A 13,268-nucleotide genomic window follows, 5' to 3' on the forward strand; every position below is an offset into this window, starting at 1 on the left:
TTCCAAGTAGGCTTCTCGTTCAATGTGGAATACTTCCCTTGGTGTCCTCTGTGATAAAAGGCAGACAAATAACAAATAACCTGTACTTTCTGAGTCCTAGGAATCTAGACTTGTCTATGTAGAGGAATATTAAAACCTCGTACTTGAAAAACTATCATCTTCAGTAACAGACAACTAACCCTTTCACACCAGTTTAATGTATTTGCTTAAATCTTAATTCCCCCCTAAGTAACGGAAAGTGTATCAGTTATTAAAGCTGCTCATTTAAAAAATTTTATCTGCATATGTATGCATGGCACATATATAGGTATTTGTGTATGCATATTTGCATGTGTATAAGTACACGTGAATGTGTGGGTGTGCATACTGTGTGCCTGCCTGCCTGTAAAGGCTCAAAGTTGATATTAGGTATCTTTCTCAATTACTCTCCATTTTCTTTATTGAAACAGGGTCCCCCCAGAACCAGGAGCTAGCCAGCTTGCCCCAGGGGTCCCCTCTCACGCTTCTGAGGTAGTCACTGTGCCTATGAAGCTTTCATGTGGGTTCTGGGGTTCTGAACTCCTGTTCTCATTCTTGCAAGGCAAGCATTTTCTCTACTGAGCCATCTTCCCAACCAGAGCTGATCATTTTAAAACAACTCACTGGACAGTGCATTTGGCAACAGCTAGCTATCTATCTCTTGACATTGCTTCTGCTAAAAGAGGGAGTAACTTACAAGGCTGAGTTTTCTTTTTTTTTTTTTTTTTTTTTTTTTTTTTGGTTTTTCGAGACAGGGTTTCTCTGTGTAGCTTTGCGCCTTTCCTGGAGCTCACTTGGTAGCCCAGGCTGGCCTCGAACTCACAGAGATCCACCTGGCTCTGCCTCCCGAGTGCTGGGATTAAAGGCGTGCGCCACCACCGCCCGGCAAGGCTGAGTTTTCAAAGGAACTTCACAGCACTGGATTGAACATTTCTGAGAGATGTACTTGAGATCCCAGTCAACGGGGGATCATTAGACTGAATCAGCTGAGCACTTCAATAAAACAACTGGTTTCAGGAATCCATTTCATTAAAAGAATCCACACACTCAAATATGTTGATGTCTCAAATACATTATAAAGCTACCATCCCTGCCCCTCAACTCCCTTCAGCAGACTACATAACCCCTTCAAATGCTATTGAAAGACCCCCGAAGGCAGTCTTCCCTCTGGAGAGACCCTCGCCCAGAGATCACACGAGACCACAAGTCAGATGCAAACAGCAAGAGGCTTTATTCAGGAACACGGGTACCCGGGGCAACACAGTCCCTCAAGAAGCTCAAGAGACTGGCGCGCCCACGGGCTGGAGCGGAGGGTTTTTATAGGGTCGGGCAGCAGGAGCACGAGGGGGGCGGGTTCAAGCTCAGGGCAGCTCATGGTCTACAGGGTTCTGATTGGACGATTCAAATGAGGCCGGGTTCAAACTCAGGGCAGCTCGTGGTTTTTCCCCGAGCTTGACACGCCTGCTGCCTGGCTCCAAGTTGTTTTTCTGACCTTTAGTACCCTTTTCTGGGGCCAGGAGGCCGGCTGTAGACACCCTGCACTTTTCAGACCTTACTTGAAATGGCGTTAGGATAAGCTAGTATGCTGGGATCTTTCATTCCCCCATTTTCTTATCTCAGGGAATGGAATCCTCCATTCATGGGGAAGAATAGGGATGTGGCTCCATTTCCACCTGGTTGAGTCGTTGGTATTGTTGGGTCAATACCAAGGTCTGAACAATAGAAACACGTTCCCTGAAAAATTGGACAAGTCTGTTTAGGATGCAGGGCCCGAGAGTCAGAAGGAGGAATAAAATCAGAAGGGGCCCAATAAGGGTGGAGATGAGGGTGGTGAGCCAGGGGGACCTTCCAAACCATCCTTCAAACCACCCCTGCTGTTCTTTAAAGAGTTTTTGTCTCTGTTCTAGTCTCTTTCTTAACTTAGCCATGCTATCTCTCACCACCCCAGTATGATCCGCATAGAAGCAACATTCTTCTCTAAGGGCAGCACATAACCCCCCTTCCTGCAGGAAGAGGAGGTCTAATCCCCTCCGGTTCTGCAGAACTACCTCTGACAGGGAGGTGAGTGACTTTTCCAAGGCACTCACGGATTCCTCCAGTGCCTGGATATCGGTATGCATGGCAACCTGGAGTTGTCGGAACTGGTTGGTTTCCATGAGGGCAGTGGTACCTGTGCCTATTCCGGTGGCGATCCCTCCCATTGTTAATCCACCTAGTATCAGGGCCAGGGTTAGTGAGACTGGCTCTCTTTTTATACGGGGGACCCCTGTTTCATATCGGGCATAGATATCTTCAGGTATATGATAGACTATCCTGGGGTACAGTTCTATGAGCACGCAATAATCGGCCGTATTAGCTAGTATTGAGGGGGAGAGGCATGGTGTAAGTCCAGTGCTACAGGCCCAGTAAGTTCCGTTGGGAGCCACGAGATAATGGGGTCCTGGTACAAGTACCTGGGTGCGATTACACAGGTGTTGGTAGGTGTAGGGTACTGTCCCCAGACATAGTCCTTGTCCTGACACCTCGGAGATTGTGAGCTGATGCTGAGGTGTTGAGGCACATCCTGATGGGGGTGAAGAGGAATTGGTGAAGCTTCCGACTACGGCCACCCCCTCATAATAGGGAGGTGTGGAAACTAGGCATAACCAGCACTCCTGAGTCCGATTTGGGCTAGTAACATTGAGGGCTGAGTAAGCGCCCTCTATAAGATTCAATAGCCTGTCTCCCGTACCGGGTCTGGGTGGTTGGAGGGTGACTGGGGTTACAGCGGCATTCGGAGCCGTGCTTGGGCGAATGGCCGAATTGGGTCGGGTGGTAGCCCTCGGGGGTGCTGGAGCAGGTAAAGAGGGGCGCCTTTGGTCAGAGAGAACCTGGTTGGGGCCTATAGAGGCGGAGGGCTCCTCAATTTTAAGTTTAATCATAAAGGTAAATCCCTGGTCCTGTCCTGTCATGAAAAATCTAAGTCCCCATGTTTTTCCTTTAATCCAATCTTGTGCCGTCCTCCTTCCTTTCTGAGTAAAGGATATGTTTAGGGGGTTGCAGGTGAAGTTTATACAGGGGCCCTCCCCCTCCCAGTATGTACTAAGCTCGCCTGGGAAACCCCAACAATGTGCTCGGGTGAGTGGGCGCCATGTGCGGCTTTCCCCTTGGGTAGTCCTTTTTACCCTAATGAGGTCCCAAGTGGACGAAGGCTTCCAATAGGTATTGCCAGTTGTTTCACATCCCCATGCTTTACAGAAGTAACTTTCATAACCCCCACATTGGCTAATCAGCTTTCTGTCCCTACCATCCCGGGGGCAGACGTAGAAGGATAGTTGTGACAGGGCTTTCCTGGCTTCAGGGTGGCCACATCCGTATCTCCCGTCACTACATTTGCAAGTTCCCTTACCATCCTGACAGACGTCTGGTGCTCTGGGGTTCATGGGGTCAGTGGTAGGGATGTCCCATTCCTCTGACCCTGCTGCTAACTGGCAGAGATCTGGATGTAAGTTAGGCCACCATGTAAAGGGGGTGTGAAAGGCGGTCGTTTGCCAGACTGTCTCCCCAGTTTGTGAAATGACCTGCCAAGTGAGCCTCTTAGCTAGGTGCGGGCTCTCTGCCGTCCTAGTCCCCTGGGGATAGGTAGAGATTAAGAGGAGAGGGAGGAAGAGGAGCCGCGGGTCAACCTTATTTTTAAGGGGTTTCGTGTATGGCGCACTGTCCATGTTGACTTTCTGGATCCTGCTGGGTCGGGTTCCCTGGCAGCCTTCATATGAGAGGCGTGGATCCATGCAGCAATCCCGTCGACCTTGAGTGCAGTGGGGGTGGTCAGCAAGACAGTGTAGGGCCCCTTCCACCGTGATTCCAGGCTCTTGGTCTGGTGTCGTCGGACCCAAACGGAGTCCCTGATCTGGAAGGGATGGGGCACCACCGGCTTGTCTAGCTGCTCCTGATAAGCCTTGGCCAGGGGCTTCCAGACCTCCCTCTGCACCAACTGGAGGGCTTGAAGATGTGCTTCTAAAGTAGGGGTGGTGGCAAGAGAGGAGATATCAGGATGGAGAAAGTCTACAACAGGAGGTGGGGCCCCATATATGATCTCAAAAGGGGTTAGGCCATGTGGGCCGGGGGTATTTCGGGCTTGATAGAGAGCTAAGGGAAGTAGGAGCACCCAATCTCTAGTGCCAGTTGCAAGCGTTAATTTGGTTAGAGTCTCCTTAATTGTTCTATTAGCTCGTTCTACCTGTCCTGAGCTCTGGGGGCGGTATGCACAATGGAGTTTCCAATCAACCCCCAATAGTTTGGCCACCTTCTGACTTACCTGGGAGACGAAGGCAGGCCCGTTATCCGACCCCAATATTTTGAGGCATCCCATACCTGGGGAAGATTTCTTCCAACAGTTTCTTTGTTACCACGTTAGCCGTCTCATTCTTGGTTGGAAATGCCTCGATCCATCCAGAAAAGGTGTCCACGAAGACCAAGAGATAGAGTACTTCTGTAAAGTCTATTTCCCAATGAACACCAGGACGATGGCCTCTTTGGCGGGCCCCCTTGTTTAGATGAACCTTTCCTGCATTGACTTGAGCACAGGCTGGGCAGGTGGAAGTTACCTGCTGGAGTACCTGATCCTGGTTCAGCAGCACTGCTCAGGTGTTTTCTCTGTCTAATAAGGTCTTTATCTTGTTTTTGCTCAAATGGGTCAATGCCTGTCTTCTTTGTTCCCAGTCCACCCCCATTTTCTTTGCTAGCTCATGGTCTTCTGGGCTATAGGGCACGGGGTCTCTCTCAGGCTGTGGTCCCGAAATTTACCCGGTCTGAATCCAGCAGTAAGGCCTGATAGTTAGTCATTCTGGCGTTAGAAAGCCATCTGTCCGGTGGTTGTCGGGAGTAATACGACAATGGCTGCCACCATGCGGAGGCATGGAGGCCATCCTGTAGCCATCGGGTCCAATCTCTTGGACAAGCACGCTACAGGTCTCCTCCAAGGTCCCAGTCTTTGCATCAGTACCCCCTTGGCAACACCTGAGTTCTCATTCACAAACAGCTCAAAGGGCTTGGTTAGGTCTGGCAGACCCAGAGCCGGGGCCTCGAGTAAGGCCTTTTTGATCTGTTGAAACGCTTTCCGATGTTTCTCTTCCCATTGGAACATGGTCCCTGGTTTGGTGAGGGGGTATAATGGGGCTGCCAGTTCGGCAAAGCCAGGAATCCAAAGGCGGCAGTACCCAGCCGTATCCAGGAATTCTCGAACTCGGTGGGGGTTCCGAGGAGGGGGGATGGAGATTATCGTCTCCTGTCCCCGGTTTCTTAACAGGCAAGAGAGGGGCGTCCCAAGGTGATTGGCAGGGCTTTAACACCCCTTGGTCCAGGAGCCTCCGAATATGGGGCTTGATCCCCTCATGAGCTTCCCGTGACATTGGGTATTGTCTGATTGAAACAGGAGTCGCGGAGGCCTTTAGTGAGATCATCAGCGGTGGCTTCTTGGGGCAGTCTCGGGCCCAGTGTCCCTTCTTCTTACAGTAAGCACATTGATCTTTATCAAGGGGTGGCCTCCTTCGCTCTCCCAACCTATCTCCCTCTCTCTGCTGTCCCTGAGACACAACGGTGGCCAAAACCTTTTTCATCTCCCTATGTTGTTTTCTTGTCCCTTTCCTCACGTTTCTGCCATCTCCTTTCCTCACTCTCCTCAAGAGTTTCTCTCTTACTGAACACTTTCTCTGCTTCCTTCAATAAATCTGGCAAACCTAGCGCTTGCAAACTTTCCAACCGCTGCAATTTGGTTCGGATATCTGAGCTAGACTGGTATCTGGATCATACGGAGTGTACATCCTATAAGCCTCCTTCAGCTTCTCTAAAAATGCAGCGGGTGATTCTTCCTTTCCTTTCCTTTCCTTTCCTTTCCTTTCCTTTCCTTTCCTTTCCTTTCCTTTCCTTTCCTTTCCTTTCCTTTCCTTTCCTTTCCTTTCCTTTCCTTTCCTTTCTTTTTTCTTTTTCCTTTCCTGAGCCAAATTGGTAGGCCTTCTGGCGGCCGCTCGGAGACCCGCTAAGAGCAACTGGCGATAGAGACGTAGATGCTCCCTACCTTCAGGTGTATTGAAGTTCCAGTCTGGGCGGGTCAAGGGAAAAGCGGCATCGATGATATTTGGGAGTTGGGTTGGCCTCCCGTCATCGCCCGGAACCTGCTTCCAGGTCTCCAGGAAAACTCTCTGTTTTTCTTCTTCCTCCGAGTCCCCAGCGAGCGGGGTCATCATGGGGGGGGCGGCCGCCGGGAAGGTCGCAGCCAGCGCCGTGACAGGAGCCGCCGTGAGCGCAGCCTTGACAGGAGCCGCCGCGAGCGCAGTGACAGGAGCCGCTGCGAGCGCGAGCGCAACTGCTGGGGTGGTCGCGGCCGGCGCCGTGACAGGAGCCGCCGTGAGCGCAGCCTTGACAGGAGCCGCCGCGAGCGCAGTGACAGGAGCCGCTGCGAGCGCGAGCGCAACTGCTGGGGTGGTCGCGGCCGGCGCCGTGACAGGAGCCGCCGCGAGCGCAGCCGCCGGGATCGCGGCTGGCGCCGTGACAGGAGGCGCCGTGACCGCAGCCGCGCCGTGAACGCAGCCGTTGGAAGGGCCGCGGCTGGCGCCATGACAGGAGGCGCCGCGAGCGCAGCCGCCGGGGTTGCGGCCGGCGCCGTGACAGGAGGCGCCGCGAGCGCAGCCGCTGAGGTGGTCGCGGCCGGCGCCATGACGGGAGGCGCCGCGAGCGCAGCCGCTGGGATGGTCGCGGCCGGCGCCGTGACAGGAGGCGCCGCGAGCGCAGCCGCCGGGATCGCGGCCGGCGCCGTGACAGGAGGCGCTGCGAGCGCAGCCGCTGAGGTGGTCGCGGCCGGCGCCATGACAGGAGGCGCCGCGAGCGCAGCCGCTGAGGTGGTCGCGGCCGGCGCTGTGACAGGAGGCGCCGCGAGCGCAGCCGCTGAGGTGGTCGCGGCCGGCGCCATGACAGGAGGCGCCGCGAGCGCAGCCGCCGGGATCGCGGCCGGCGCCGTGACAGGAGGCGCCGAGAGCGCAGCCGCTGAGGTGGTCGCGGCCGGCGCTGTGACAGGAGGCGCCGCGAGCGCAGCCGCCGGGATCGCGGCCGGCGCTGTGACAGGAGGCGCCGCGAGCGCAGCCGCCGGGATCGCGGCCGGCGCTATGACAGGAGGCGCCGCGAGCGCAGCCGCCGGGATCGCGGCTGGCACCATGACAGGAGGCGCCGCGAGCGCAGCCGCCGGGATCGCGGCCGGCGCTATGACAGGAGGCGCCGAGAGCGCAGCCGCCGGGATCGCGGCCGGCGCCGTGACAGGAGGCGCCATGCCTGGATGGAGAAGGATTATACAAAGAACACAAAACAAACCGACACCACAAACAAGAAACAGTTTCGCTGCGCGGCTCCGGTGTAAAACCGAAAGCAAAAACTCAGATGGGGACACGGAGTGTTTGAATTCTCCGTCCCCTGCCAGCACCACGTATCCTTCTGATACAGGGGTGGCCCCGAAAAACCGTGCCCCAGAGGGGACTTCCCGTGCCCCAGAAGGGGACTTCCCGTGCCCCAGAAGGGGACTTCCCGTGCCCCCGAAGGGGACTTCCCGTGCCCCAGAAGGGGACTTCCCGTGCCCCCGAAGGGGACTTCCCGTGCCCCAGAAGGGGACTTCAGAGACCCGTGGAACGTCTTCCAGGGTCGCAGTGGCGAAGTCCGAGCTCGTCAGCTCCTTCAGCCCCACTGACTCCAGACCGATTCCGGCGCGCAAACAGACAACATTCAACACTTAGACAAACCGACAACACTTCCCGTGCCCCCGAAGGGGACTTCCCGTGCCCCCGAAGGGGACTTCAGAGACCCGTGGAACGTCTTCCAGGGTCGCAGTGGCGAAGTCCGAGCTCGTCAGCTCCTTCAGCCCCACTGACTCCAGACCGATTCAGGCGCGCAAACAGATAACACTCTGACAGGACAGAAACGACATACACCAAGGCCGGCTTACCTCCTGACAGTGGGTCGGTGGTCCCGAGGCGGGGGGTCTCTAATCCCGGACGAGCCCCCAAATGAAAGACCCCCGAAGGCAGTCTTCCCTCTGGAGAGACCCTCGCCCAGAGATCACACGAGACCACAAGTCAGATGCAAACAGCAAGAGGCTTTATTCAGGAACACGGGTACCCGGGGCAACACAGTCCCTCAAGAAGCTCAAGAGACTGGCGCGCCCACGGGCTGGAGCGGAGGGTTTTTATAGGGTCGGGCAGCAGGAGCACGAGGGGGGCGGGTTCAAGCTCAGGGCAGCTCATGGTCTACAGGGTTCTGATTGGACGATTCAAATGAGGCCGGGTTCAAACTCAGGGCAGCTCGTGGTTTTTCCCCGAGCTTGACACGCCTGCTGCCTGGCTCCAAGTTGTTTTTCTGACCTTTAGTACCCTTTTCTGGGGCCAGGAGGCCGGCTGTAGACACCCTGCGCTTTTCAGACCTTACTTGAAATGGCGTTAGGATAAGCTAGTATGCTGGGATCTTTCACTATGAGTCAGCCAGCAGGGAGGAAGCTTTCTGATCAGTACCAACTTGATTTCTCCATGTCCATGACCAAAGTGAATAGTGTCTTTAGTAATAGAGTCTTACCAACAAGTTCCAGGGGGCAACCAAGAGCAATGGCAATAGGCCATATTGTTTTGAGGGTCTCCAGGACACCCTTGACTAACAATTTGAGGAGAAGTACCCTACATACCTCAGAAGACTCTGTGCTTCAGTCAAATCTCCCTTGTCTAAGGAAGAGCCCCTGGGCTCATCAAGCACATTCCAAAAGGACCAGGGCATCTAGGAGAGTAAGCGCTGGAGAAATAGGGGCAGACTTGGGGAGTCAGGATGATTCTCTTCAGGTTTGCTATCATAATCAATCCAAAATTTAGCCTAAGTTTGCTGTCTTAGTTAGGGTTCTATTGCTGTGAAAAGACACCATGACCATGGCAACTCTTAAAAAGGAAAACATTTAACTGGGGCTGGCTTATATTTCAGAGGTTTAGTCCATTATCATCACTGTGGGAAACATGATGGCATGCAGGCAGCCAGGGTGCTGGAGAGGTACCTGAGAGTTCTACATCTTGATGCGCAGGCAGCAGAAAGAGACTGAGTGCCATACTGGGCATAGTTTGAGCATATGAGACCTCAAAGTCCTCCCCCACAGTGACACACTTCCTCCAACAAGGCCACACCTACTCGAAGAAGGCCACACCCCCTAATAGTGCCACTCTCCATGGGCCAAGCATTCAAATATGTGAGTCTATGGGGGCCATTCCTATTCAATCCATGACATTTGCTATCATAACCAATCCAAAATTTAACCTTGGCTAAAAAAAAAAAAAAAGTCATTCCTTGCACACAGAAAAAAGCATGGCTTCTTTCTTTCTTTGTAATGTCTCTCCAGATTGATGACAAAGAATTGCCACCCTTCAAGAGCAAGTGCATTAAAATGATAGGAAGTGGAGGGAAGGAAGCAAAGCTAAGGACAGAGACTTGGACTTGGATTTAGTGGATAGAAGAGTTCCAAAGCTGAAATAGTAAGAAATCAATACTTCTACACACAAGACTCAATAGCACTATTTTGCACTCAGGGCATTTACACCCTCTAACTACTATTTCATCCGAGATGCAGAAAAAACAAAACAAAACAAAACAACAAACAAACAAAAACAAAAACCAGTGACAACCAGAAACCACTATTTGCTTTTCCCAGTCTCGGTTACCCACTGACAACTCTGAGGCTGGCTGGTTTGTGTTCACAGGCAAACACCCTATGTCCAAAGGGAGTTATGTACCTCTGGAAGTAAAATTTTTATTACTGTTTTAAAATTCAAATGCAAACCTTTATGACAGAGACACAATATATTATACACTTTTCTATTGTTGTGATAAAACACTATGAGCAAAAGTAACTAGGTGAAAAGGGCTTATTTCATCTTACACTTCCAGGTAACAGTCCATCACAGAAGGAAGTCAGAGCAGGAATTCAAGGCAGGAACTGCAGCAGAGACCATGGGGGAACCCTGCTTATTGGCTTACTCCCCATGGCTTGCTCAACCTGATATTTTTATAATGTGTAGGACTACCTGCCAGGTCTGATCCCACCCACAGTGAGCTGTGCCCTCCCACAACAATCACTAATGAAGAAACCAAGTACAAGAAACCAAGTAGGATACACAAACGCTATGTTGAGGAAGGACAGCATCATCTTTGGTCAGCTTCCTGGGCTGGCCCTGCAGTGAGGGCGATCACCTTCCTCTTCACTGTCCTCCTGTCGATTCAGGCCACATACAACTGACCAGACTCAAGAAAACTATCCATTTCAAGAATACTGTTTCCACCCGTCTTGTAGCTAAGATTTCTAAGGTTGTTTGAGATGTGTATAACTCTATATACCATTATTATTTATGAAGCTAATGGATTTATTTTTACCAGTTCTGCTTTCCATAAGCAAATGGTAAGAACATGAACAGCCATAGCCCTGAGCAAGAGTCATCAACAATTAAGAAACACTTCATTACTGAAGAAGCTCCCCTTCATGAGTCATGTTACAAGGCTTGCTCTCATGTGAGAAATTGCAGAAGGAAGACACACGTCTTTTCAAGACTGGCCATGTTCACACCCTGTAGAATATGCCTTCATGGTATACATAAAACAAATCTTCCTCAAGACATTCTTGGGGACCTCTTCTGATTCTCTACATAGAGAAATTGTTCACTCCTGTTGTTATTTATTCTTCCCAACAACTATTTGCTAAATGCCTGCTGGCGCCAGCCATTGTGATAGACTCTGGGCTCACAGCAGTGAATTTGATAGCCTGGCCCCTGTCTTGACTCTGTATATGGTTCTGTAGTTGGAGCTATGGTTAAGGACAGGGACATTTGCACAACAGGAGGACCACATACTGGAATGAGCAGGGATTATGTGAACACACAGGGATACTTAGTGTAGTCTGGAGAGTTGAGAAACTTGCCTGGAGATCATAGTGAAAGCTGAGCCGAGACAAAAGAGAGATGTGGGTGAAAAGACCAAATACAAGGTGTGTCTGTAGGTGTGTGTGTGTGCGCGCGTGTGTGTGTGTGTGTGTGTGTGTGTGTGTGTGTGTGTGTGTGTGTGTGTGTGTGTGTGTTTGTGTGTGTGTGTGTGTGTGTGTGTGTGTGTGTGTGTGTGTGTGTGTGTGTGTAATGGCTTTAAGAAGTGGTGTGGGCAATTCCATGTGTGAGCTGAGGATTCCCAGATGACCAGTAAAACTTTATCTCTAGTGTGTCTGTGAGGGTATTTCTAGAAGAGATTAGATCAGCACACTGATTCAGACACTGCCGTTCCCACTGTGGGTGGACACGACATAGAACAGCAACAATAAAAAAAGCCAACAGGATCTTCTTTGTGAGCTGGGACCCCCAGCTTCTCCTGCCCGCAGTAGTCAACCCTCCCACTCCTGGCCCTTGAGGATGAAACCAGGACTTACCCTTTGGCCTCCTGACTCTTGAGCCTTCAGGTTTGACTTACGTTCAGCTTTCCTGTACCTACAGCTTAGAGTCAGGTCTGTCCTTCATAAACACATGATGTAAACCTTATTGTAGAGATCTACTTGTCTGCCCAATTTACCCGCCTTCTGCTGTTTCTGTGTTTCTGGAGAGGTCTGACGTGTGAAGATGATTTCAACAATCCCACTTTAAAAAAAAAAGAAAGAAAGAAAGATTAAAAAGAAGCAGACTGACCTTTGAAGCAGATCATTTAAAACTATCATGGGATGAGCCTATCCCAATAGATAGTGTGGAATGATGGGAAACAATTTGGAATCAGAAAGCCAGGTTCAAGACCAAGACTCTGATCCCCATAGGTCAGGAGTTCCAACACAAATCACTCAGTCTGGGGACATGGCTGGGTGTTTTCCTCTTTGGTTAGATTAGAATTAAAATGTACTGGCTTATTTCACAGTGGTGTTAGGCTCAAAAGTACCTGGGAATACACTTTTAAAAGCATAGAACATTACACAAACATTAGCTACTGTTCTTAAAACTAAAGCAGAAATGGGCTAGGAGAGTTAATTGGATTTAGATACAAGAAAAAAACAGAGATTATGAATATAAAGTGAAAGATAGCTCTCTTCCGTGCTAAGGTAATAGCCAAAATTAATTTCTCAAAGCCTGGGAAATTTGCCAGAAATATATGAAAGAGGTACAAAATCTTATTTTAAAAAAGAAAGAAGTTTAAATCGTGATCTTAAAAAAGAAAGCAGTGCTCTGAAGGAGGGAGGTCCAACTCCCAATTTAAGATGTCAAGAGGGAATATACTACCGTGAGCGTTCTTCAGAGTGCGCCACAAGCACACAGATGCTTTCTGAGGCTCAAGCATTTAACTGGTGCCTAGATTTACAGAAGGAGCCAAAGCTCATCACATTGAAAACGATGACACAAAGCCGCTGTGGCCAGGTAGAACAGGGTGACTACAGGGAAGAAAACTTGAACGGGAATAAAGAACGCCATCGCAAGCTGCAGGTAGACTGACCTTGGGCCTGTGCCTGCGACAGAATAGAAACACCTCCTGTTTTCTGGGGCTCACACAAGCCATGGAGGGTATTTAAAGGTTTTAAAAAAAATCCTTTTGTTGTGTGTGTGATGTGTGTGTGTGCTGTGTGCATGAGATGTTTGTATCTTATGTGTGTGGCCATGTTGCACGTGTGGAGGTCAGAGGACAACCTCCCGTACTGTCCTCACCTTCCAGCTTGTTTCAGGTGGGAACTTTTGTGTTGCTTGCTGAGTACACCAGACGAGCCAGCCCGAGAGCTTCTGGGACCATCCTGCCCCATTTTGTCACAGGAGCACTGGGACCATAGACACATGGAGTTTGCCCTTTACAATGCATTTGGGAGATTCTAACTCAAGGCCTCAGTCTTGTTCAAGGAATGCCTTACCCACTGAGCCATCTCCCCAGCCAACGTAGACATTTAGAAATAACAGGAAGGAGGGCCAAAGTGGCCTTGAGACCTAACAATGGTGGGGCTAGGATAGTGCTGAAAGGGAGGTCACCGATATTGGAGCCATTGGTGAAGCTGGTTGACGTAAAAAGAGACGAGGAAGAAAGAAACTGATCTTGCAGCATGGACTGTGGTCACAGGTAAGGAGAGGCAGAGCTGAGAGTCACTGCTGAGCTCTGTGTCCCCGAGAACAGCGTGAGGCTTCTAAGGGAACAGAGGTAGCTAAAGGTGGTAAGACAGAACTCACAGGAGGCACGGAGGACTGTGAAGGTTGGCTTCCAAT

At 51.0% G+C, this 13,268-nt stretch overlaps 1 protein-coding gene across 1 annotated transcript; it reads right to left on the minus strand.

The window, feature by feature from the left end:
• Positions 1-1,231: 1,231 nt before the first annotated feature.
• On the minus strand, positions 1,232-12,494 carry LOC143271741 (uncharacterized). The gene is made up of 3 exons (XM_076563610.1): positions 12,407-12,494; positions 6,074-6,364; positions 1,232-4,014 (listed from the first exon to the last, which is right to left on the minus strand). Exons 1-3 carry the CDS (start codon positions 12,492-12,494, stop codon positions 3,647-3,649), a joined length of 747 nt encoding a protein of 248 aa, XP_076419725.1. The 3' UTR covers positions 1,232-3,646.
• Positions 12,495-13,268: the final 774 nt, after the last annotated feature.

The sequence above is a fragment of the Peromyscus maniculatus genome, chromosome 2, assembly GCF_049852395.1.
Source record: "Peromyscus maniculatus bairdii isolate BWxNUB_F1_BW_parent chromosome 2, HU_Pman_BW_mat_3.1, whole genome shotgun sequence".
In the NCBI taxonomy this organism is placed as follows: Eukaryota; Metazoa; Chordata; class Mammalia; order Rodentia; family Cricetidae; genus Peromyscus; species Peromyscus maniculatus.

Excerpts from the sequence above, each read along its gene's own strand:
- LOC143271741 (XM_076563610.1), bottom strand. The coding sequence starts at position 12,494 with ATGGCGTTCTTTATTCCCGTTCAAGTTTTCTTCCCTGTAGTCACCCTG. Across the intron at positions 6,365-12,406 it reads TTTGTGTCATCGTTTTCAAT|CAGTTGCGCTCGCGCTCGCA; the intron begins GTGATGAGCTTT and ends CGACCACCCCAG. Across the intron at positions 4,015-6,073 it reads GAACTTCAATACACCTGAAG|AAGCACATCTTCAAGCCCTC; the intron begins GTAGGGAGCATC and ends CCCCTACTTTAG.